Source organism: Ochotona princeps, chromosome 1, assembly GCF_030435755.1.
Source record: "Ochotona princeps isolate mOchPri1 chromosome 1, mOchPri1.hap1, whole genome shotgun sequence".
NCBI lineage: Eukaryota > Metazoa > Chordata > Mammalia > Lagomorpha > Ochotonidae > Ochotona > Ochotona princeps.
The window spans coordinates 15,670,155-15,694,519 of NC_080832.1; the positions used below are offsets into that span (position 1 = coordinate 15,670,155).

A 24,365-nucleotide genomic window follows, 5' to 3' on the forward strand; every position below is an offset into this window, starting at 1 on the left:
GCTCTAATATGGGATGTGGGAACCTACAAGCACTGGATTAACTGCTGTGCCAAATACCTTCCCCATCAGTCCTATTTAAACTAAAGCGTTTCACTGAACATGGGAACAGGATGATCGATGGATGGATGGCAGGAAGGAAGGGCCACACTAGCGTTTGGTCTTCTCTCTGCCTTCCAACTAAATGAAAACAAATTTAAAAAAACTGAGAAAGGTGGATACTCAGACCTTAGTTTCAGACTGCATCTCAGTCACATAGAAAATCACAATGACGCCAGATCTCTTCAGCGGCAAGGGACGTTCAGGAATATGTTCTGGGGATTCTATACTGCGAATTCTATTCCCAGCTAAAATTATGAGGGATTTCCCCCCCAGACATTGGAGAATTTATCTTCCAAGAAGGAAGACAATATAAGGTCAAGAGACAGTGATTCTAACTTATATGAGGTATAGAAGCTCTCATACGCAAAGAAGGCAGACAGGGCTTCCTGGGCAAAGGAACAGCTGGTATCCTGGAGATGTTCAAAGGATATGATAAAAGCAGAGAATTCCAAGGCAAACAGAAAGTATACAAAAGAACAGGTAAATGATTTGTTCTTTAGTTTATTTAAAAATCTGATTCTTACATAGGCCATCGATTTTCAGTTAATGATCAATAAACAGTTCAAACGCAACACAAAACTGCTATGGTCTGATGTTTATGTAGCCTCAAAATTCATATACTGGTAAGTACACCTCAGGAAGAAGTTGTGGTGTAGTGGGCTAAGCAGCTACCTGAAACATTGGCATCCCATATGTGTGCCAGTTTTAGACCCAGCTGCTCCACTTCAGATCCATCCAGTTCCCTGCTGGTGGCCTGGGGAAAGCATTGGAGGACAGCCCACATGCACCCATGTAGAGACCCAGAGAAAGCTCCTGCCTTCAGACTGCACTTTGGCAGAGCCCTGGTGTCTTGGCCATTTAGGAAGTGGACCCACTAATGGAAGATTCTCTTTTCTTTCTGCCTTTAAAATAAATCTGGGGGAAAAATGTGGGGCATCTGTGAAGCTGGATTAACGTCCCTTCAAGGAGGCTTACAGGTGCTCTTCCCTTCTCTGTGCTATGCACAAGGCACCAAATTCGCTGGCACATGATCTTGAACTTCTCAAGATGGAAAACAGGGAGTAATCCATTTCTTTTACTTATGAACTATCTAATCAAAGCTGTTTAGTTATAGCAGCCTGAACAGATCAAGTCATAAATTATAAACATGAAAATGCTATTAAGGATATATGTAAGTAAAAAAAAGATGAAATAAATCAAACAAATTGAGAAGAGTGGCAAGAGAAAGGAGGAGGTGCAGGTGGCAAGTGTGTCACCAATGAAAGCCTTATGTGTCACAGCAAATTAGCACAGAAAAGGTGAAAGCTGATAAAAAACAAAGTAAAAGCCTGTGTTTTATAAATATATAATTATATATAAAAGCTATATATTATACATTGAACATATATAAGCGTATGTAGAAAAGTATATATACTCTGGGCTCAGCACAGTAGCTTAGTGGCTGAAGTCCTGGCCTTGCATGCACCAGGATCCCATGTGGGTACCAGTTCATGTCCTGGGTGCTCCACTTCTCATTCAACTCCCTGCCTGTGACCTGGGAAAGCAGTCGAGGATGGCCCAATGGTTGCACCTGCATGGGAGACCCGGAAGAAGCTCCTGACTTTGGGTCAGCTCAGCTCTGGCCATTGTGGCTACTTGGGGAGTGAACCCGTGGATGGAAGACCTTTCTGTCTCTCCTTTTCTCTGCAAATTTGACTTTCCAATAAAAAAAAATATTCAAAAAAGTATATATGCTCCGATAAGTCAAGAATATGATTTTATGTAAGTAGTTAAGTAATAACAAAGAATGGGTAAAGACTGCTACAGTTTCCTTTCATACTTTTCGCTTTGCAATGATAATTTAGTTATTACTGAAAAATATGCTAGGCTTTCAGTATTCAGGAACTGAACATAGCCTGAATAGTATTAAAGCTTAAGTTATGTAGTACTACCTGTTCAAAAGGAAGGCATTAAATAAACATCATGAGTAAAAGGTGAAGGGAGGAAACAAAACAATTTTCAAGAACTTATTTTTATAAATCATTACCACACCAAGAAAATCTTTTCTTGTCCAATTTCGTTTTGCAATGGAGAAAAGTCAGCATTGTCATTATCAAGTACATCTCTGAAGTGAACCTACAGCTCCTAAGAGTCAAAACTGAATTAACCTTTGTACTACTTAACAGCTAGTCTTATGCCTGGCAAACTGTAATCACTATCTACTAAACATAGAATAATGACAACATTTAACTTCTGATGGGTAGTTATAATTATAACTTTAAGAAATGCAAGCATTGAATAAAAATACAAACCTTGAGATTTATTTTAAAATCTTACACTGGGCATTTTTATGTTAGTTCTACCAAGGAAATAAAATAGTACATTTAACATATCAATCAAATATTTATATGCTTAGTTTTCTAAATGAAATTTATCTTATTCTGCTAATTGGTGAAAAAAGAGGAATTACAGCAGAGAAAAGTTATTTGATACCTTTTAAGATGTTCCTTCAGTCAAAACTAAATTTGAATGTATTCATGTAACATAAGCATACAACTCCCTCTTGTGGTTGTTAAAAAAAAACCCAGTATTCATGAAATCAATTCATCAGTGATCTGGAATCTCTCTATGGATAATACAGATATTTTATACAGACAACTTACTCTAGATCCAATTTTTGTTAGCTTCTATGGAACAATGGAGAAAATATCTGTTACAAATCTTCTAATTTGAAATTAAAAACACACCTGCTCCAGATGGGGTTAGCTTTAATAAGTTCAGCCACTCCAGTATAAAATGATGTCTAATTTCTCCAAAAGTTTAAAAGCAAAAATAAGAGAATGGAATGTATCTATGAAGAAATGCTTATGCCACTGGGTATATACACCAGGTATTTATGAACACAAAGATTTTAAGCCTATTTAATAGAGAAAAGGCAAGAGAAATGTTGTCACTAAAAAACATAGATACTTTTTAAATGTGGTTTTAATTTTTGTCTGTCATGATGATCTTATGTGCCAATATCAGGTAAATGTACAAGTCATGCCAAAGTCATTATGACAAGAAGGTACAAGTTCAGATAAAAAAACAAACCAAGGTTTTCCTAGCCTATCAGTGCAGTCGATACCAAGAGTTCTAACTACTTAGTATAACACTATTATCAGTTACTTGGTGTCTTACATAAGATTCAAAAATGCAAATTACTCCTGAAAATAAAAATACTGTTTTCATATATTTGGTCGTTAAAAAAGAAAAAAAACAACAAGTCACTTTTATTTCATTGCGAGAGAGAGAGGGAGAGAGAGAAAGAGAGTCAGATGGATACAAAGAAAGATTTTCCATCTGCTGGTTCACTCCTCAAATGTCCAGAAAAGCTGGCTGAGTCACTGGAAAGAAAGGAGGCTGGAACCCCTTTGGGTCTTCCACCTGGTTGGAAAGTATCTGAACTGCCGTATAGGATATGTATTAGTAGGAAGACAAACAGAAGTAGAGTAACTGTAATTTGAACCTAGGCGCTCCAACATGTGGTGTGGGCTCCTCAGAGACTTAACCACTGTACTGTGCACACATCACTTTTAAGGTTAAGCTGAAGTCAAGTCTTCCAACAGTGCTGTATCTGGACTGGTAATTTGAGCCTAAGGAGACAACACCATGAGGAATGTGCTTAATCACACAACCATTTTTTATGAAATTTAAAGTATCTACATTAGTAATATTAATACCATAATTTTTACAGAAGAGTTGAGATTTCATTAGATAATAGCTTGCTGGCATTTATTTGCAGTTTCATTCTATACACACTACGACTTTCATTTCAGAGAGAGAAAACTGGGACCTAGAGAGACAAAAACAGCCTCATTGAAAATCATGGATGAGCCATTATAGGAACTGCAGATGTTTAGAACTTAGGAAGATTACTGATACTTGAAAAATGGCAACCACCGTCAAGATTTTGAAGGCAGATGAGAACAGTTCGATATAATTTCAAGGCATGCCACTATAAACAAGAGGAGATAAAACACAAGATTTCTGTTCATTTTTTATTTAAAAATCTTGGAGTGGAAAAAGGCATTCTAAGTAAGATACAAGCAAAATCCAGAAACTATAAGGAAAAAATCTGCAGCCTGAAGACATAAAAGATTTATAACTTTTGTTGATGGAGTTAAAACCAATACATTACAACAAACCAGGAAAAGATGGACCAGGTAGCTTAGAAAGAGAAGGTGAGTTCTCCAAATAAGAAATACTACGGGTCCTATAAATAACACAATAAAAGATGCTCAACTTCATTAATATTTAAAGACACAAATTTTATTTATGCTTCTAAAATGTTTTTTTAAATCCAAAACTGAAGATGATTTTTAACACAGCAGACAGACAAAGATGTTTGTATTTTTACAAACCATAGACTGAGTGATGAGTAAAAGGAAGAAAATTTATCAAAACAGTGCCAAAATGTTAATTGGTACGTATGGAAGTGAAAACAAGTACGATCTCTTTAGGGAGAGCCTCAGAATCGAAACTGACAGCATTTACCCTGGCAATCACTGGTATCCATGAACACCACTGCCTTCCATCCCCTCTAACTTAGTTTAGCCCAGAAGTAACAGGTGCTGAGGCAGAAACCTAAGGACACTGCTGCTCTACTGTGTCCCTTTGGCCACAGAGACACAGGGATGGCACTGCCCTTCACCTGGCTTCCTGGGTGAGGGTGGTGGAGAACACAGTCCACCAGCTGATCGGTGAGAGACAAGAAGTGTAGACCAGAAATAAACCTTCGTGGACTGTAAGACACAGCTTGCTACTGCGGCAATCCAAGCCCAAACGATGCCCATCGAAATTAAAAAAGACATACAAATTCTTGGATACAGCAGTTTCACTGTTAGTAACCTCTTCTGCCAACATATGTGGACATGGGCAGAGATGGCTAAATGAGTTTTTCGGAAGCATCGTTTGCGAAAGCAGGATTAATGAGTGCCTTAAGAACTATCAAGAAATGACTGTTTAGATATTACAGTATGAAACACTACATGCAGCCATTTATTTTTAAATTTAAAAAAATAAAAAATAACTTTCATTGAAGAAAATTTAACAGATTTTCATTTACTTGAAAGGCAGACACACACACACACACACACACACACACACACTCACTCAGAGAGAGCAAAGGAGAGATGTTCTACTGGGCTGTTCACTCCAAATGCCTGCAACAAGCAGGAAGAGACCAGGCTGGAGTAGAGAATTCAACCCGAGTCTTTCATGCAGGTGGCAAAGGATGCAAGCATTGCAGCGACACCTGCTCCCCGCCAGGGTGTGTGTTAGCAGAATACCAGGATCAGGGGCAGAGCCAGGGTGTGTGTTAGCAGAATACCAGGATCAGGGGCAGAGCCAGGGTGTGTGTTAGCAGAATACCAGGATCAGGGGCAGAGCCAGGGTGTGTGTTAGCAGAATACCAGGATCAGGGGCAGAGCCAGGGTGTGTGTTAGCAGAATACCAGGATCAGGGGCAGAGCCAGGGTGTGTGTTAGCAGAATACCAGGATCAGGGGCAGAGCCAGGGTGTGTGTTAGCAGAATACCAGGATCAGGGGCAGAGCCAGGGTGTGTGTTAGCAGAATACCAGGATCAGGGGCAGAGCCAGGGTGTGTGTTAGCAGAATACCAGGATCAGGGGCAGAGCCAGGGTGTGTGTTAGCAGAATACCAGGATCAGGGGCAGAGCCAGGGTGTGTGTTAGCAGAATACCAGGATCAGGGGCAGAGCCAGGGTGTGTGTTAGCAGAATACCAGGATCAGGGGCAGAGCCAGGGTGTGTGTTAGCAGAATACCAGGATCAGGGGCAGAGCCAGGGTGTGTGTTAGCAGAATACCAGGATCAGGGGCAGAGCTAGGGCAGAAACCCAGGTGCTCTGGTAAGAAATGCAGGTGTCTGAAGCAGACACACCAAAAGCCTGTCTTTAGGTGGAGCCCTTTCTTAAAACAATCAAAACAACCAAATGTATACTCGCCGACATAGATGGAATTCTCAAAGATGAAAAAGTAAAGGTAAAAAGCTGAACACTATTTAAAAAAACCTGTAGAAGAACAAAAAGTGAAAGGAACTTTCATAATGCACCCCCTCTTTTTTTGGTTATAACTTTTTTCAAATTAATATTTGATGAGCCTCTATTCAATGGTACAAAATTGCAGAATGCCCCTCCCCTGTGCATACAGAATTCATGACCAATGCTTTGTTGCTTCTCCTCCACTGAGCACACGCTAGCTTGACCAAGGCCTACACTTGTGCCGTCTCCTAGCTCTGGATGCTAGGCTTGTTCTATAGCTCAGAGTCTTCTGACAAAGTGCTGGACAGCAGAATGAGCTCAAGAAGAATCTACTTCATTTGAAACTTTCATTTAGATGGATCCATTTTTTTCTTCAGAGCTGTCGTTCTGGTCTTTTACGTTACTCAGCTCATCAGAATGATTCATGTCATGGTTGTCAGTCACAAAGCTCTCAGTCTGAAGAACATAAAAAATTAAGCTGTGGCCTGAGCAGCTTTCCCCACAGTGCTGGAGGCAGCTGACTCCAGGCCAGCAGGGGATGTGACAATCTATGGGGCTGATTGTGTTTTCAGGGAATCTACTGCAGTGGTGGAAACTCCATCTGCGACTGCGTCTGGATTTGTGGTTGGTTCTAGGTCTGTGGTTAACTCTAGGACAGAGCTCCCGGCTGCCATGTCAGTGACAAAGCCATGAGCAGGCCAGGGTGCAGGCCATAGTGCCAGGGGTGGGGACAGCAGCAGACTGGTGCAGGCAGACAGGGGGACTAAGATTTACATAATTATTTGAAAGGCAGACCTAACCATGAGTGTGTGAGAGAGAGAGAGACAGAAAGAAAGAGAGACTGATCCACCATCTGCTGCTCACTCTCCAAACAGCTGTTTAGAGCTGAGACTTGGCCAGGCTGAAGCCAGGAGCATGCAACTCCATCTAGATCTCCCTGAGGAGTCTAAGGGTCCAAGTACTTGGGCCATCTTCCACCGCTTTCTCAGGTATGTTAGCAGGGAGCTGGAGGGGGAAGTGGAGCAATCTGGACACAAACTGGCACTCATACGGGATGCAGGCACTGCAGTCAGTGGCTTAACTCACAGTGACAACAATGAGCACTGTTTTCCTTATTTTTAAAGATTTATTTACATGGAAGGCAGGGCAACAGAGTGGAAGGACAGAGGTGGGGAGAGGGAAAGAGAAATCTTTCAGTTCTCCACCTGCTGGTTCACTTCCAAATGGTGGCAACAGCAAGGGCTGGGGCTTGCAGAAGCAAGGATCCTAGAACTCCATTTTGGTCTCCCACACTAAGGCCTTCATCCATTGCCTTCCCAGCTGCACCAGTAGAGAGCTGGATAGGCAACAGCCAAGAATCAAACTGGCACTTCAATATGGATGCCAGGACCTCAGGTGGCAGCTTAATCTGATGTCACAATACCAGTCATTTAGCCAAGTCTGTTTTTTTAAATCAATTATATGTGAAATACTTTCATGCTGACAGAATTCCACTAGACTTGGTAGAAACTGACTAGCTGATTGTAAAGTTCACAGGACTCCAAGAGACCCCAAATAGTCAAAATCATCTTGCAGAACAATTAAAAAAACTGAGCTACAAATCAATAGCAACTAAGACAATGCAACATTGAAATAAAGAACACATAGATCAATGGAAAAGAATCGGGGTCCAGAAATAGACCATTTTATGGTCAACTGAAATTTTCCAATGAAAATCAGTCAATGGGGATACAAAAGTCTTTTTAACAAATGTCACTGGAATGCTTGGGGATCTACACGTAGAATAAAGTTGGAGCCTTATCTAAGCCATTATACAATGAGGTAATAAACGTGTTTTATTAGCTATTCTCAGTCTGAAATATATCAAAAATTCATGGAACAAGTGTAATTGCAAGTGAGTGAATTGTATGGCAGGTTAACTTGATCTCAATAAAGTGGTGACAATGACTAGCAACTTTAAAGAAATTCAGCGGGGCTGGTATTGTGGTACAGCACACAAAGCCACCACCTACAATGCTGAAAGCTCAGAGTGGGGCTGTTCTGAAGCCCAGCCACTCCATCTGCTAATGGCCTGGGAAAAGCAGCGTAAGAGAGCCCAAAAACTGCCCTTGTGGGGGACCCAGAAGAAGCTCTCAACTTTGGCCAGGCTCTGCCCTGGCCAGTGCAGCCACCTGTGGAGTGAACCAGAGGATGGAGAACCTTACTCCCTGTTACTCCCACTCTTTAACTCTTTCAAACAAAACAAAACAAAACAAAACCAAGCAAAGCAAAACAAAACAAAACAAAATAAAAGATTTAAAGAATGAAATGGATTCAAACATTCTAAAGTACAAAGATCTCAAGATCCATTATGCAAGAAAAGGAGAATACTTGTGTATTCCACTGCTTGGGGAGTATCTAAGACATCAGTTGCCCCTCAGTATACATGGGACACTGATTTTAGGATTCTCTGAGAACACGAGTGAAACAACCAATTCATATGCTCTCACTGGGTGATACAGAAATGTGGCTGGGGTCTGCATTGTGGCACAGCACGTTAACCTGCCGCTTCACAATTTGGCTGCTTCACTTCTGACCCAGCGCCCTGATAATGCACCTAGGAAGGCAGCAGAGGGTAGTACAAATACTTGAGCCCCAGCACTCATGCAGAAGACCCAGTTGGAGTTCCAGGTTCCTTGGCTCAGCCTTAGCCATGTAGCTATTTGGGAAGGAACTAGTGGTTGGAAGCTCTCTCTCTGTGCAACTTCCTTTGAAATAAATAAATAAAGCTGAATAAAAAGAAGAAGAAACCTCAACTACAATTCTAGAGCAAACTGAAAGGAATGACAAGGAAAGGCTGTAGGCGACCACCTGCTCCAAAGGCAGAAAGTACGAGGGCATGCAGTCACACGGACGTTAACAGGGAGGGGAGCGGCACACAGATGTAGACATACCGCGTCTCTGTTGCTGTGATGTGATGCTTTGTTGCTGCCTTGGACTCTGCCAGCTGAGTTCCTTGGATGTGTGCCTCCAGAGTGATGAGTGCAAAGAAAGCTCTTTTCTTTATAGTTAGCCTGCACTTTGTATTTTTATTGATGAACTGCAGGCAATACGACTTCATTTTCATATTCCAGTTAAGCATAAATAGCTTTGCTAATATATTTACAATTTCCAGCTAAATTTCCCTTTTTCTTTTTTTTTTTTTATTGGAAGGCCGGATATACAGAGAGGAGGAGAGACAGAGAGGAAGATCTTCGGTCCGATGTTTCACTCCCCAAGTGAGCCGCAACGGGCCGGTGCGCGCCGATCTGATGCCGGGAACCAGGAACCTCTTCCGGGTCTCCCACGCGGGTGCGGTGTCCCAATGCATTGGGCCGTCCTCAACTGCTTTCCCAGGCCACAAGCAGGGAGCTGGATGGGAAGTGGAGCTGCCGGGATTAGAACTGGCGCCCATATGGGATCCTGGGGCTTTCAAGGCAAGGACTTTAGCCACTAGGCCACGCGGCTGGGCCCTAAATTTCCCTTTTTCAAATTATCTTTGTAAAAACTGCTCTCCATTTAAGAATCAATAAGTCTCCAAACTAGAATTCTGCTGTTCTAATAGGAGAAAAGAATAAGGATGACTTTGGGAAAGAAAAATTAAATCACAGTGGAAAAAAATCATGATACATGATGCGCCCAGCGCAGTGACCTAGCAGCTAAGGTTCTTTGCCTTGAAAGCATCAGGATCCCATATGGGCACCAGTTCTAATCCTGGCAGCCTTTTCCAGGCCACAGCTCTCTGCTTATGGCCTGGGAAAGCAGTTGAGGATGGCCCAAAACCTTGGGACACTGCACCCGTGTGAGAGACCTAGAAGTTCCTAGCTCCTGGCTTCAGATTGGTGTAGCACTGGCCTTTGTGGTCACTGGGGAGTTAATCATTGGACAGAAGATCTTCCTCTATGTCTCTCCTCCTCTCTGTATATCTGACTTTACAATAAAAATAAAATAAATCTTAAAAAAAAGTTATAGTACATTAAAACTCAAAAACAGCTGAAACTCACAAAATGGTTCTAGTTAGTCAAAGATATATGTAAAACCAAAGTTTCAATACAATTTTCTCTGCAGTCAGAATCACCCATGTACCTCTAAATCAAGCACGTGCACACACACACGTGTGCACCTGGGTTTTAGCATTCAGACTCGAAATAACCAAGTTTAGCAGAGCTCTGGGCACTTCAGCTTGTGAAAACTCTAAAAGTAATCATGAAATCTGAGAGCACCACAGATCATCTTGGACCGAGATTATTATGTGTAACTCAATAAAACATAAAACAAGACCAAGCAATCAGGCCCTTAGTTTCTAGAGAAACTAAGCAGCAAAGTCAGCATACAAGATACTGTCTAAAGCACAGGTGGAAGAAGGGGTTGTAGAGGATTTTCCAACATCCAGTTAACACACAGAAAAACTCAGTGCAGGTGCAATGACGACACAGACATGCTCTTACTCCAAAAGACTCACACTTGCATTAACACTTCATAAAAGCAATTCACTGTCACCTTCTCATCTAAATGAATTTAACACTGTCCTACTGAAGATCAGGGAGTCACATGAAATACAGGGGCAGAAACTGTCTCTACCTAAATATATATATGATTTAAATATTCTTCAAATATCTGGTCAAAGAAGGCTGATTTATCACATTAGTCATGAACCAACTAAAATTTAAAATGAATTTTATTTGTGAAAATCTTAAAGAAAAGGAAAGCCAACGTCAGAACAAGAACTGAAAAGAAAGAACTAGACATTAAAACACAACCAAACCTGAGCATCTTGAAGGACAGACTATCTTACATGATAGCAAAACAGAAATTTAAATTTATATAAATACTCTCAAATTTTAAGATGACATTATATGGAGCAACACTTAAAATTGAAATAATCATGTCGATATCCATTTCTGCAGTGAAATCAAATGTATCCCAAAAAATCCCAGTGGGCAAAGGTACCCCCACTTGAGTGTTAATATTACCTTGTGTGTAGGCAGCATCGTCTGATCCCATACTCAACTTCCGGGCTTCACTTAATCTATCCACATGTGCTAAATTGGGGTCCGTGAGGTGCTGCATATTCTCTGTTTCTACATAATGATCAGGATGATTTAGAAGATTGGTAAGTTCAAAGGTCGGGGAGACAACCCCTGGTGAGACGGCAGGGGGTTTATTGGGAGAAACTGTGATTTTGAAAGTGTATTTTGTATTGGGTTGAGTGACCACCACTCGAGGAGAAGTTGCAGAATTACTGCCTATGGCTCGACTTTTGGGAGGGTGGTGATGGATGAAAGCAGGCCCCATGCTCACTTGGCCAGACATGTTCCTGGAGGCAGCAGAGGCCCCCGAGTTTGTAGATATGAAGAGTGTGGGCTGATTCCGCATCACCTGTTCATCTCCTGTGGTGGCATTCGCTGAAATATAGACCTTAGGTTGGCTACGGGATATAACCTCGTCAGTATTTGGAGGACTGGCAGCTATGTAAACAGTGGGCTGGTTTCTATTTAAAGTCTGGCTGTTGACCGAAGAGGAAGTGGTGGAGGTTCGAGGTCCAGAAGAACGCAATTTTGAAGAACTGTTTCTTTGTGGTGGTTCAAGTTTGATTTCAATCTGGTTTTTTCGAGGTCCTGTTGAAATATTCTGAATGTTATATTGGCTATGGGCAGAAGACTGTGAGCTACCGGATGAATGAATCGTGGGCGGCTGAGGGGTGGTAGGTGAACTGATGGGCATATAGACATGAGAGGTCTGGTGGCCTTGCTGATTTGACGGTTGGGCTGAGGTATGTGGCAGAGGATTAGATGCAGGATAAGTAGTCCAGGGACCAGGCTGTGAAGGTTGATAGACTTGTTGAGGGTTCATGGGATTAAACTGAGACACCCAGCCAGAATGCTGTTGTGTCTGCCGAGTTGTACCACTAGGAGTTGTAATGTAAGGCCTTATATAGATAGAATTTCCCTGTGGACTGTTAAGTACAGGTGGAGGTACACCATGTATGTGCAAAGATGTAGGAGTATTACGACCAGTCTGGATATTTGGGGCCAAAGTCACCATGATGGGATTAAATCTTGGAGTCTGTTGAGAAAGGTTAGATGCTCCTTTGCTGCCTAAGTGAAATCCAAGATGTGGTGTGGAATTGGAAGCACCAGAAGTACTGGACATGCCAAAAACATTAAAGCCTTGAGGAACTTGTGCTGGTGCTGTCTGTGGCTCCTGTTGGAACAGTTCATTGTTGGACTGACCACCTTGAAGTTGTCCATCACTAATGCTGTGCGTTAGAGTCCTACTTCCATTCATTCTAGCTCCTTCTCTTCCATGGTAAATGTTCTGTGACTGCAAGTCTAAGTTGAGAGAAGTCATGTGATTGCGTAGACCAGAGATGCCAGAATCATCTGAGAAGTTCAAGTCTCCTTCACCATACAGATACCTTGTACTCTCCTGAGAGAGAATGGCACAGCAGGCATCCAGGTTATTATTATTCTATAAAACAGAACAAAAACAATTCCATGTTAACAATCAAAAGCTAATACTTCACTACCAGCACCGCAACCACATTATGTAACTAACAACTGATCGTTTAACAGAACTGTAACAGGTATTTTTAAGCTTTGTATTTGAGAATTATTCTTTATGCAAATGACTGAACTAAAACATCCTCACTACCAATGTGTGAAAAACCTGTGACTAACAGCTAGAAGTGAATCAAATGGCCTGTTTTCAGACCTAGCAAAAATGGACTTATGTAAACACAGTGAAAGTATAGCCTAATTAAAAGCACAATTTTAATGTGAAACAAAATAATTCAAATAAGCATGTAATTAAACATTTTTTAAAAAGTTAAACGACATGATTTAATATTTCTCAAACTACTTGGAAGAATATATTTTATCAATGCTTAAACTTCTTTTAAACAAGTGACACTTTTAAAAGCTAATTTGTAACACTTACATTTAAAAAGTTCTAAAATTCACACCAAAGTTATCCCAACTTCTCAGGTGCTTCATTTAAACTTGAGTCAAGTAACTATTGATTTGTAAACTATAACTTTAGGAGAGAGTGCCTCCAGAGGAACTGAGTTTGTAGCTTGGCCTTTGATAGCACCATGAATGTCTATTTCAGAGAGATGAGGACAGAAAAAATCAGGCTGCTTTAAAATAATCTGCAAAGGAGACTAACCATTAGTCAAATTATCCTTAAAAATATTTATTGAGGGCTCGACACTAGTGGCTAAAATCCTCTCCTTGCATCCTCCAGGATCCCATATGGGTGTCGGTTTGTACCCTGGCTGCTCCACTTCCCATCCAGCTCCCTGCCCGAGGCCTGGGAAAACAGCAGAGGATGGCCCAAAGCCTTGGGACCCTGCACTCGCGTGGGAGACCCGGAAAGGAGTTCCTGGCTTTGGATTGGCACAGCTCCAGCCCTTGCTGCCGCTTGGGTAGTGAACCATCGGATGGAAGATCTTCCTCTCTGTCTCTCCTCCTCTCTGTATATCTGCCTTTCCAACAACAACAACAAAAAGAAAACAAATCTTAACAAAAATATTTACTCAACACTTACCGCATCTACAGCACACAGTTTCAGTACCTGGAAGGCTCAACAGAACCTTCCCCTTTGGGAGCCTGCAATTCCACTGGGAGACAAGCCCTAGTTTTTTTTTTTTTTTTTTTTTTTTTTTTTAAAGTATCATCATCATTATGTGTGACAAATGAGAAACGGTAGGGAAGTTCAACAGTGTTAGTACCATAGGCTACTATGAAAGATGTACAGGTTATTACAGGACTTGAGCAGGGAAAAAGAATTCCTCGTGAAGGCACTGTCAGGACTAATGGAACATAATGGTGTGAGTAAGAAAGAGCATGTTCCAATAGGTGACTGAGCTAAATTGAAGATTTACATTAGAAACTGTGTGAAACAAACTGCTTCAAAGGTAGACTGAAATTAAACAATGAAAGATTTTTAAAACATAAGTTACACCACACTTTGGACTACTGAGTGTAGATAAACATAGACGTGAAGGCACAAAAGGTACTTTGGGAAGATTATCCTGCTGACTTGATACATTAACTATCAGAAAGCTAAACCTGTAACTTGCACTAAGGAACTATTCTACTGAATATAATATCGGAGGATGGGGTGGGGAGGGAAGATGGGAAGGAAGGAATGGAAGGGGGAGGGATGAGTCCCTAGTGTACAAAACTGCAAAGTAGAAAATAAATAATAAATAAAAGATGAAAGGCCCCAGGCTATAAGCAACTGCCTTGGCTCCTTGTACCTAGGTTAGTGTCACATCCTAGGTGAGTGGAAGAAAAGCAGCCAATAGCTGGTAGATATTCCTGGGCCTGGTCAATCCTACTTCTGTGTGAACTGTATCAGTGTGCCAGCACAGCTGCCTGTTTTTTTGACGCTGGGCTGGGACATGCCACCCCATCCCACAGGCATACTGCCCTGCCGCATGGTGGGGGTTGTGGGAGAGGGCTCTGGGGACCTGTTGGAGTAGGAGACACTAAGGGTATGTTTTGAGAGGTGAGGAGTGACTTCTGGGGGCTTCCACAGACCTGGCTACTACACTCTCAGGTAAGTGAAGGAAGTGAGGTGGGGTGGTTTAGAGGAGGGAAATCAGAAAGCATATCTGGGTCAGGCCAATGCATCTGCCCTTGTGGGAGACCTGGGCTGAGCTGGGCTGAGCTGGGCAGCACTACCCACTGGTGCACATGAAAATAGGGCTGGGGGGCAAGCCTGGCAGGACTAGACGGCAGGACCAGTGTAGAGTCAGAAGGTGGGCCATGCTGGGTTGCACGGCAGTACCCACTGGAACATAAAAGAACTGGATCTGGGGGCAGATTTTGTAGTGGATTTGTGGGCTCACTTCTGCAGGACTGCAGCACTCACCAGTTTGTGTGACAGAGTGGGGTGCTGACAGGTCGAGCCAGGCTGAGAAGAAGCCAGGCTGAACCCAGCTGCATAAACCTCCAGCACAAGCAAAGCCCAGGACTGAGCGAAGACCATGCCAAGTGGGGCCACAGCACCCCCTGGCACACATGAGATATAGAGCTGAGGGTAGGCCTAGTAGGGGAGCATGGGGAACTCTCACACAGCTCCTGCTGGGGTGCACGGCAGCCAGGATTTGGGGGTGGGCCGGGCCAGGCCAGGCCAGGCTGTAGTATTTGTTGGCACATGCCATGTCAGGCAGGGATACGCTGCAATACATACATGAGAGAGCTAAGACTGGGGGTGGGCCATGCTTGGCTGGGCTAAAGCATCCACTGGTTGGGTAACAGGGCTAGTAGTATTCCTCTGCTAAGTTGTAGCTAGGTGAGCACATGGGCCAGAACTTGGAGCAGGCTAGGCAAAACCACGCAAGGCTGTAGTACCTGTTGGCATACATGTGGGCTGGGTCTGGGGGCGGGCTAGGCTGGGCCAGTCTACAGCATACATTGGCATGAGTAACAGCCAGGATAGGGTACAGATCAGGTAGGGCTAGGATACTGCACCTACTGGCAACAGCTGGGACTGGGGTGAGCTGGGCTGGAGCACCTACTGAAACATGTAAGACCTGGGGCTGGGAGTAAGCCTGGCAGGGAAATTTCTCAGGACTCCCCTGCTGGGAAGCTGCTTCTACTAGTGAGCATGAGAGCTGGGACTGGGGGCAGGCTACAATACCTGTCAGTTGGCATTTGTGCTCAGTCTAGGGGCAGCCAGGCTGGGCTAGTCCGCTACACCTGCTGGCAAGCAGCAGGACTGGGTGTAGGTCATGACAGGCTGGACAGTAATAACCCCTGGCAAGTGCAAGATCCTTGGCTGGGAATGGGCTTGGCAGGGGGACTGTGGGGACTCCCTTGCTAGGCTGCAATTCCCACTGGTGAACATGAGAGCCAGGGCTGGGGGTGGGTCAGGCTGAATGGGGTGGTAGCACTTATCAGCATATGTGCAGGCTGGGTCTGAGGGCGGGTTGAGCTGAGGTAAGTGATACATATCCATGGGTGGGTGTGTCTGAGAGCTGGATGGGACGTGGGCTGGGCCAGGCTAGGCTGCAGCACAAGCTGGCATGTGCAAAAACCGGGGCTGTGGGCAGGCTGGTGGGAGTTACTGAGTGTCACTCTGAGTTGCTGTGGCACTTGTTGGTGTGTGTGAGGATCAGGCCTGTGGTGGGCTGGGCTGTAGCACTCGTAGTTTCAAGTAAGAGATGAGGCTAGGGACAGAAGTGATCAGGCAGCTGCATCCACGGATATTTCACTTCCTGGTGCAGGTGATGGATTGAACCTGTCCCTGAACTAACAGGCACAGAACAGAGTCAAGTCTGAGGACACTCCAGATGAAGTTTCTTCAGTGACTTTCTGACTAGATGGCTGGATTCAATCCCTGGTCACCCTGGAAAACCACAGAACGTGTGGGGCAACCTTGGAGTGCATGTGTCGAGACTGGACCTCCTTAGTTTCTCATGTTTGTGCAGTGGTCAGCAGGCCCAGATGCACATGGGGGGCACGACAGCCAGCTCCTCTAGGCTAGCAGAGGACGTCAAGTGCCTCACCAGAAGACGGAAAAAAAGCACAGGTTGGAAAACTCTTTGCAACATATTTCTGGGCCTGGGAATGTGCTAAGATGGACTTGGTCAGCCAAGATACTTTGGAAAAATTTTCTCAACACTGGTGCAATGAAGCCAACATCTCAGAACTATCACAACCACTCAAGTAACATCCAGAACACTCCTCTCGACATCAGGGTCTCTAAAGTGTCATCAAATGATGTCCCTCATCGCCGAGTGCTGACATCAAGGAGTGGTTCCTCTGAGCTCACAGGAGAAACAAAGAACTGAAACATTTGTTCTACCCACCTTCTTCCATACCTCAACTTTTCCTACTTTAATTGGAGGCCCACATGGGTGTGTACCCTTCTCAACTATGTAAGCAATATTTAAAACAAAGTTAAAAATCAATAAAAGAAAAAGTATAGCAGCAACAACAAAAAATGAAAAGAACAGAAAAGCTTTTGATAAGGCAACCAGTAGAAGACATGAAATAATGAATGTCTGATAATGGGAATATAACACATATGACTACAACATAATTTGGAGATAAAAGAGAAAAAATTTAAAGAGGACTATAAGATTAGTTGCTTGAGAGAAAGTGCACAGTTATAGATATGAGTAATCAAATGAAAACATCAGCAGGCAGTTTCATGCCAGATAAAATCATATTAGAAAGAACTGGATAAAAAGGTAATTGAGGTTTTGTTAAGAAATGACAGTTCAGGCCTGGTGCTGTAGCCTAGTGGCTAAAGTTCTCGCCTAGAACGCGTTGGGATCCCAGATGGGTGCTGCTTTGTGCTCCAACCACCTCACGTCCTATCCAGCTCCCTGCCTGTGGCCTGGGAAAGCAGTCAAGGATGGCCCAAAGCCTTGGGACCCTTCATCCGTGTGGGAGACCTGGAGGAAGGTCCTGGCTCCTGGCTTCGGATGGACTGAGCTCCAGCTGTTGTGGCCACTTGGGGAGCAAATCATCAGATGAAGATTTTCCTCTCTGTCTCTCCTCCTGTCTATATATCTGACTTTCCAATAAAAATAAATAAATCTTTTTTTTTTTTTTAAAAAAAAGAAGAAATGACAGTCTACACTGTTTGAACAGGGAATACAAAAGAAAAGGTTAGCAAAGTTTGGTTTCATTTGCTCTACAAGCATAAAGTTAATTTTTTTTCTTGCTATAAAAATCCTTTAATTCTACTCACAGCTATGAAATGGTAATCATATAACTCTTCCAAATAAAACTGAGACATATTCTTTATCTACTCATTATGCCATAATTAATCTTACCATTCGCCAAATCTAATAGATGCTGTTCGCTAGTTTTATTGTCATTTCTAGTCAATTTCTCTCCCTTCTAAGCCAAAACTCAGACAGACCCCCACCTTTCTCTCATCTTCTCTGTCATTATTCCCAAATTAAAATGCATATTCCTATCACATCCAACTCACACTACTTGTAAAAGCTTAGTACTTAGCATTGCCACAGTGTGGCCAGTGAAGCCTCCACGTGTGGTGCCAGAGCAGATTTGGGTTCTTGCTGATGGCCTGGGAGGGCAGTGGAGGACGCACCAAGTCCTTGGGTCCATGGACCCACACAGGAGAAGGAAGAAGATCCTGGCTCCTGGCCTCGAACCCACCTGCCTCCAACCCTGTGGCCACCTGGGGAAGAGGCCAGGAGATGTGAGATCTCTGTCTCTCCTCTCTCTGAAATCTGCCACTCAAATAAAAATAACAAATCTTAAAAACAAAAAAGCTTAGTATTCATGTTTAAATACGAGTACTAAGATGAGTACTCAATTCTGTTTAATTCTCAAAAAATCACTTTAATCCTTTTAACCTCTAATCTTTTTTAAAAAGATTTATTTATTTTTTTATTGGAAAGGCGGATATATAGAGAGGAGAGACAGAGAGGAAGATCTTCCGTCTGATGGTTCACTCCCCAAGTGAACGCAACGGTCGGTGCTGCGCCAATCCGAAGCCAGGAGCCTCCTCCGGGTCTCCCATGCGAGTGCAGGGTCCCAAAGCCTCGGGCCGTCCTCTGCTGTTTTTCCAGGCCTCAGGCAGGGAGCTGGATGGGAAGTGGGGCCACAGGGATTAGAACCGGCACCCATATGGGATCCTGGCGCGTCAAGGCGAGGCCCTTAACTGCTATGCTATCGCACCGGACCTTAATCTCTAATCATATAATATGCCTCCATTAAATAGTCATATTTGGATCTCAGCTTTGCCACAACTCAAGTGACCTTACATTATCCAAACTGTATAGACATCATTTTCTTGGTGGATTCTGGAATTGTCCATCCAACTGATTTTTCGCAACTGGTGATGGTCACTATGTACACACATCATTTCAATAGAGGCTGCAAAGCGGCGAGAAGAGTGACTTCCCAAATTATGTCTTTTAATTTATTAGCAGCAATTGTTTCTCAGAGAACTGCTCTCTTTAACTGCAAAGTTACTCTGCCCAGAAAAGCAGAATTCCCCATCCTTACCAGTTTTAGAGAGATTTTTTAAAAGTTGGTGCCCTTGCAAGCTCCAACACAGTCTATTATAATATACGTGTGTATTTTAGTACTTGAGGTGTTTCAATCAACTGTGGGCATCACTTCCCATCTTTAGGTGAGTGGGAACAGCTTCAAGTTGGCAAGAACCGAGCAGTCTCTTCCAGCTTCCTCCTCGTTGATCAGACAAGATGTCTAAGCTCATCTCGAACATTTTCTACTCCACTCCCAGAATCAGACATATCCCAGTAAAGCCCTGATTATTTTTGTTGGGAAACGGCAGAACACTCTTTAAGTGTATGAGAAAAGTAACATACGAGTTTCTAAAATAATTAGAATAATTGTTTTTTTCCTTCTCTAATATTGCTACTGCTATCACCATCATTTGAATGAACACGTAGTAATTTTGCAAAGAGCTGGGATATGTTGTGGCATTTGAAAATACATGCACAGTATGTAAGTATCAGATCAGTGTAGCTGGATTATCCATCACCCCAGGCACATGTCATTTCCTGTGTGGGGAAAATCCTCTACCAGCTATTGTGAAATAGCATCATGTTGTGTGTTTGTGTATGTGTGTGAATAGTGCCACAAATCTGTACTCTCTTCAAAGCCACACACACACAAAAAAAGCTTGAACCATTATTTCCAGTTTCTCCAAACTCTTATTGACACAGAAATTATAACTATCAAAATACAACCTATGTCCACACTGTTCAAACTCTGGTTCCTTCAACCTACATTTTTCTTCTTTTTCTTTTATTTTCCTTAAAGATTTATTTTATTTTCTTTGGGAAGTCAGATATACAGACAGGAAGAGAGACAGAAAAGATCTTTCGTCTGTTGATTCGCTCTCCATATGGCCACAACAACTGGAGCTGTGCCAATCTGAAGCTAGGAGCCCAGAGTCTCTTCCGGATTTCCCACGCAGGTGTAGGGTCCCAAGGCCTTGGGCCATCCTTGACTGCTTTCCCAGGCCACCAGAAGGGAGCTGGATGAAAAGTGGGGTCGCTGGGATTAGAACTGATACCCACATGGGACCCCAGCACATCCAAGACGAGGACTTAGCCACTGCACTGCATTGCACTCAGGTTTTCTTAACATTCATTAATCAAACAGAAAGGACTATGTTGTGGACCTCAATGTCCAGTAGAAGAGATTTATATACACACAAACAAATATTAAGCAGGAGGCAGGTGTTTTAATAGGAATACAGCTGAGAACACAGATGGAGACTACGGGAGGCTTCAGTAATGTCTCACACCGAACCAACAACACTAAAACACATTATGTGGGAAAGATTTTTTTTTGAGAGTGAGAAGAAGGACAAAGAGAAAGAATGAAAAAGAGCTGGAAGTACTTTCTGCTGGTTTATTCCCCAATGTTGGCAACGATCTGGGCTGGGCTAGGCTCTAGCTGGGAGCTGTGTGTGGCTGAAGTCTTTGCCTTGCATGTGCCGGGGTTTCATATGGGCACTGGTTCTAATCCTGGAGGCCCGCTCCCTATCAAGCTCCCTGCTTGTGGCTTGGGAAAGCAACAGAGGATGGTCTGGGGCCTTGGGGCCCTGCACCACTGTGGGAGATCCGGAAGAGGCGACTGGCTCCTGGCTTCAGACCAGCTCAGCTCTGGCCATTGTGGCTACTTGGGGAGTGAATCAGCAGACAGAAGATCTTCCTCTCTGTCTCTCCTCTCTGTGTAGCTGACTTTCCAGTAAAATAAAAAATCTTAAAACACACACACAGTGATAGCATGGCTTGCTCCTTTATTAGTTTCTTAAAAAGTCCTCAACCCCTAACTCTTGAGGATGTCTCAAGGAAAAAGGAGAGAAGCTCATTCAACCAAGAAAGGGAAAAGGCTGTTAACAACTAAGACATGTTTAATAATAAGCAGAGGAAGCTGATGTGCTTTTGTAATTTAAAATACTGCCTAAAAACTGGGAAGACTCATACACTAAGTGCATCACAGAGGAGCCCATCCCATTCCTTCCTTGGTATATTTCTCATTAAAAGCTAAAAAGATGTAAATTACCTTGAAGACTAGAAGAACTAGTAACTCCCTTTTAAAAAGTATTGCTTTTCTCATAGATGATTTGCAAACCAAAAAGATTTCATTTTGGTTATCACTTGGTTTTGAGAAGCATGTTAATGATTTTTTTTTTAAATAAAACCAGATTAATGTACTGAAGGTAATACAAATGAGTATGCAAAGGAAATCCGAAACCATGTATTTTCTACATCTGATTCAGGTGACAAACATGCTTTATTATTTTAATATTAATTAGTAATTTACACAGATCAAAACAATTTTAAAAAAGACATTTGTTGAGACATCTCAGTCTTAACTCTCCTCCTATCTGGCCTAGTCCTTCCTGCCCAGCACTGCTGTCTTTACTAATCTTCCAGTATTTCTTTATGCAAATTGGGAAAACAAGCATAGATACGTATATTTACCTCCTCTGCCCTTTCCATAAACATTGCTCTGCATGTTATTTTCTTAATGTAGTCTGAAGATCATACTGCATAAGTACATTAGAGCTTTTTCTTTACTTCCTTGAAGATACTCTGAGTAATTCTAAAAGAGGCTTTGTATCGTACTCTGAGTTAAGGTACTTTAAAATCTTTAATAAAACATATATCACGTTTTACAGGAAATGTCTTGGACAGTTCTACCAATATGAAGTCTATGAAATCTTACTGAAAACCTATATAGGATTTTTCTGTTAGTTTTTCAATGACCCACTAAGCATACTTAGGATGACTTTACTATAAAATCCATTTATTTGAAAAGTTAGAAAGGGACAACTTGGCTTATGAGGGAGACTATATCTTTCTCTTTTCTGTCTTTTCCTCTTTAACTTTCTTTAAATTCTGACTCCTTCCTTACTATCTTTTTTCCTTTTCTTGGCTGCTGCTTTCAGATTCTACATGGACAAATGTGAAATACTGGCTTGTTGCCCGATATTTATCACAGGCATTCTACTATTACTCCTGTTAGTATTGGCTGTTACCATTTTGCTGAGCACTCATTACAAATCAGGTGTCCTCCTCGCTGCTGTACAATCATTACCAAATTTAACTTCTGTGAGGCTTTGTATCACCATTGTACAGCTGAGTAGTAACTGCCAACCATGACCTCAAGTTTTTTTTTTTATCACCAACACATGTGTTTGTAAGAAAGGGAGGGGGAAAATAGCTAATCAGTAGGGATTCTTGGTCAATGCTGTCCATTCAGACCTTTTTTAATCCTTACATTTACACTCCAAAGCAGGTGTCACCCGCATTTAGATGGCGTCAGAGAGCTGCAGGACTGCCAAACACCAAAGCTCATCTATTAATCATAGCATACTGATGCCAACAAGAAGTTAACTTAAGAGTTTCCTTCTAAAGTTTATAAAAAGATCAGGTTTGTACTAATAAATTGAGAAATGATTGCACACTGACCTGTAACATACACCTGGATACAACAACTTCAGGTACTTCAGGGAATTTTTGTCGCAGGTCATGTAAAACCTGAAAATCAATTTGGTGGCTTCCTTGGGCCATTCGTATGTTGCCTGATCAGGATTAGCTGTACAGTAGGCAATTCTAGGCCTTAGTGGAAATAGTACTCATCTCTTCTGTCCAAGCATTTTCTGTGAAAGAAAGAAAGAAAAAGAAAAGGTAATGAGAACTAATCACAGAATGAAAACTACTGTGGATTTATAATTTCAGTACAAAGGAGTGTTTACTTCAGTACCTAACACTTATAAACTGCAAAAACATTGTTTAGCTCTATAATGCATTCCTGTACAACTTCCACCCCTAGTCCTATGTATCCATATTATGGCTGAGTCAAAAGGCATTCAAATAAGAAATCATGGTCAATGTTCTTTACACTCACTATAAAGAGGGGAAAGTAAATAATTTTATTACTTAAAATTCTTAAAAGTTGGACACTAAAAAACTTGGTTTTATAAATAACCATACACTTCGCTAAAGTTTGTTGATCTTTAACCAAATTCAGATGGTATTTTGCTCTGTTTTCCAGCTACACATCATCCTTTGGGCATATTCATTTTTTAAAGTTCCTCCGGTGATTCTAATATACAGTCAAAGTTGAGAACTGCCACCTTACTTTATTTTTATGCTCCAAAGGTAAACCATGTTTAATCTTCAACACCTCTTTGAGATACATTAAATTTCAACAGAACATTCAAATATTTAAAATTAAGTTATTTGACCAATAAAGCACACTTTAATTTAGGAGAAATGACAAGACAACAATATCTTTAAAACTATTCATATTTGCCGCGTAGGAGACCCGGAAGAGGTTCCTGGTTCCCAGCTTCGGATTGGCACGCACCGGCCCGTTGCGGCTCACTTGGGGAGTGAATCATCGGACGGAAGATCTTCCTCTCAGTCTCTCCTCCTCTCTGTATATCTGACTTTGTAATAAAATAAATCTTAAAAAAAAAAACCTATTCATATTTGTAATTACAAATTATATTTTATTTGCATCTTTTCTAGCACAAGCATATAAAATTATAAATCTGTAAATTCTGTGTATATAGGAGTTAGGTTTGGGTAACCATTACTGTGTACCCAGCATGCTGTAAGACGATCTTCAGCATAACAGACAGTAAACCATTTTCATGTAGGTTTATTATGCTCCTAAGCCCTTTACAGAATAAAAGCTCATTTAGATAGTAAGCATTTGAGTTATTATTACTTGATTTCAAATTTTACTCTATTCTTTCATCCATGTCTCTGGCTATTACATGTTACTCACAAAAATCAACGCCAAGCCAAATCATTTGCACTATAGCTTTCCCTAAATTTTAGCTCTTGAAGAAGTGATTCTACAAATGGGCTGCTGTAGAAAGATAAATGCTGGAAATTATACCGAGCCGCTTATCTGAAGACACGTTCCTGAGTTCTCTCCGAGTACAAGCCCATTTTCTCACCATAGGCTAGAACTCTGTGAAAGGGTTATTTCCCCATGAAGTGTTTTCACGCCCACCCTCCTAATCTGCTTCAGCACACTTTACCAAGTTTCACCATGGTTTCCCCACTGAAATCACACGACGGAGCTTCAGGCACTGAAAGCCACTGGAGTTCCCAGTTCTCATGTTCCCAGACATACTGCAGGCTCCGACCCATTCGACCACTCCTTCATGCCTGAAACATTGTCCCCACTTGCTTTCTGATATTTATATTCTTCCTGGTTTTCTCTCTGCCCACTGC

General features: G+C 42.2%; 1 protein-coding gene across 3 annotated transcripts in view; it reads right to left on the bottom strand.

The window, feature by feature from the left end:
* TAB2 (TGF-beta activated kinase 1 (MAP3K7) binding protein 2) overlaps positions 1-24,365 on the bottom strand; it is a 94,418-nt gene that overhangs the window by 17,328 nt on the left and 52,725 nt on the right. For all 3 annotated transcript variants that reach the window (XM_058666132.1, XM_004587298.3, XM_058666220.1), the window contains 2 exons: positions 22,584-22,774; positions 11,107-12,604 (listed from right to left, as the gene is read on the bottom strand). In XM_058666132.1, coding sequence (XP_058522115.1) covers positions 11,107-12,604; positions 22,584-22,685 — 1,600 coding nt within the window. In that variant the 5' untranslated portion in view covers positions 22,686-22,774. The remainder of the gene's footprint in view (positions 1-11,106; positions 12,605-22,583; positions 22,775-24,365) is intronic.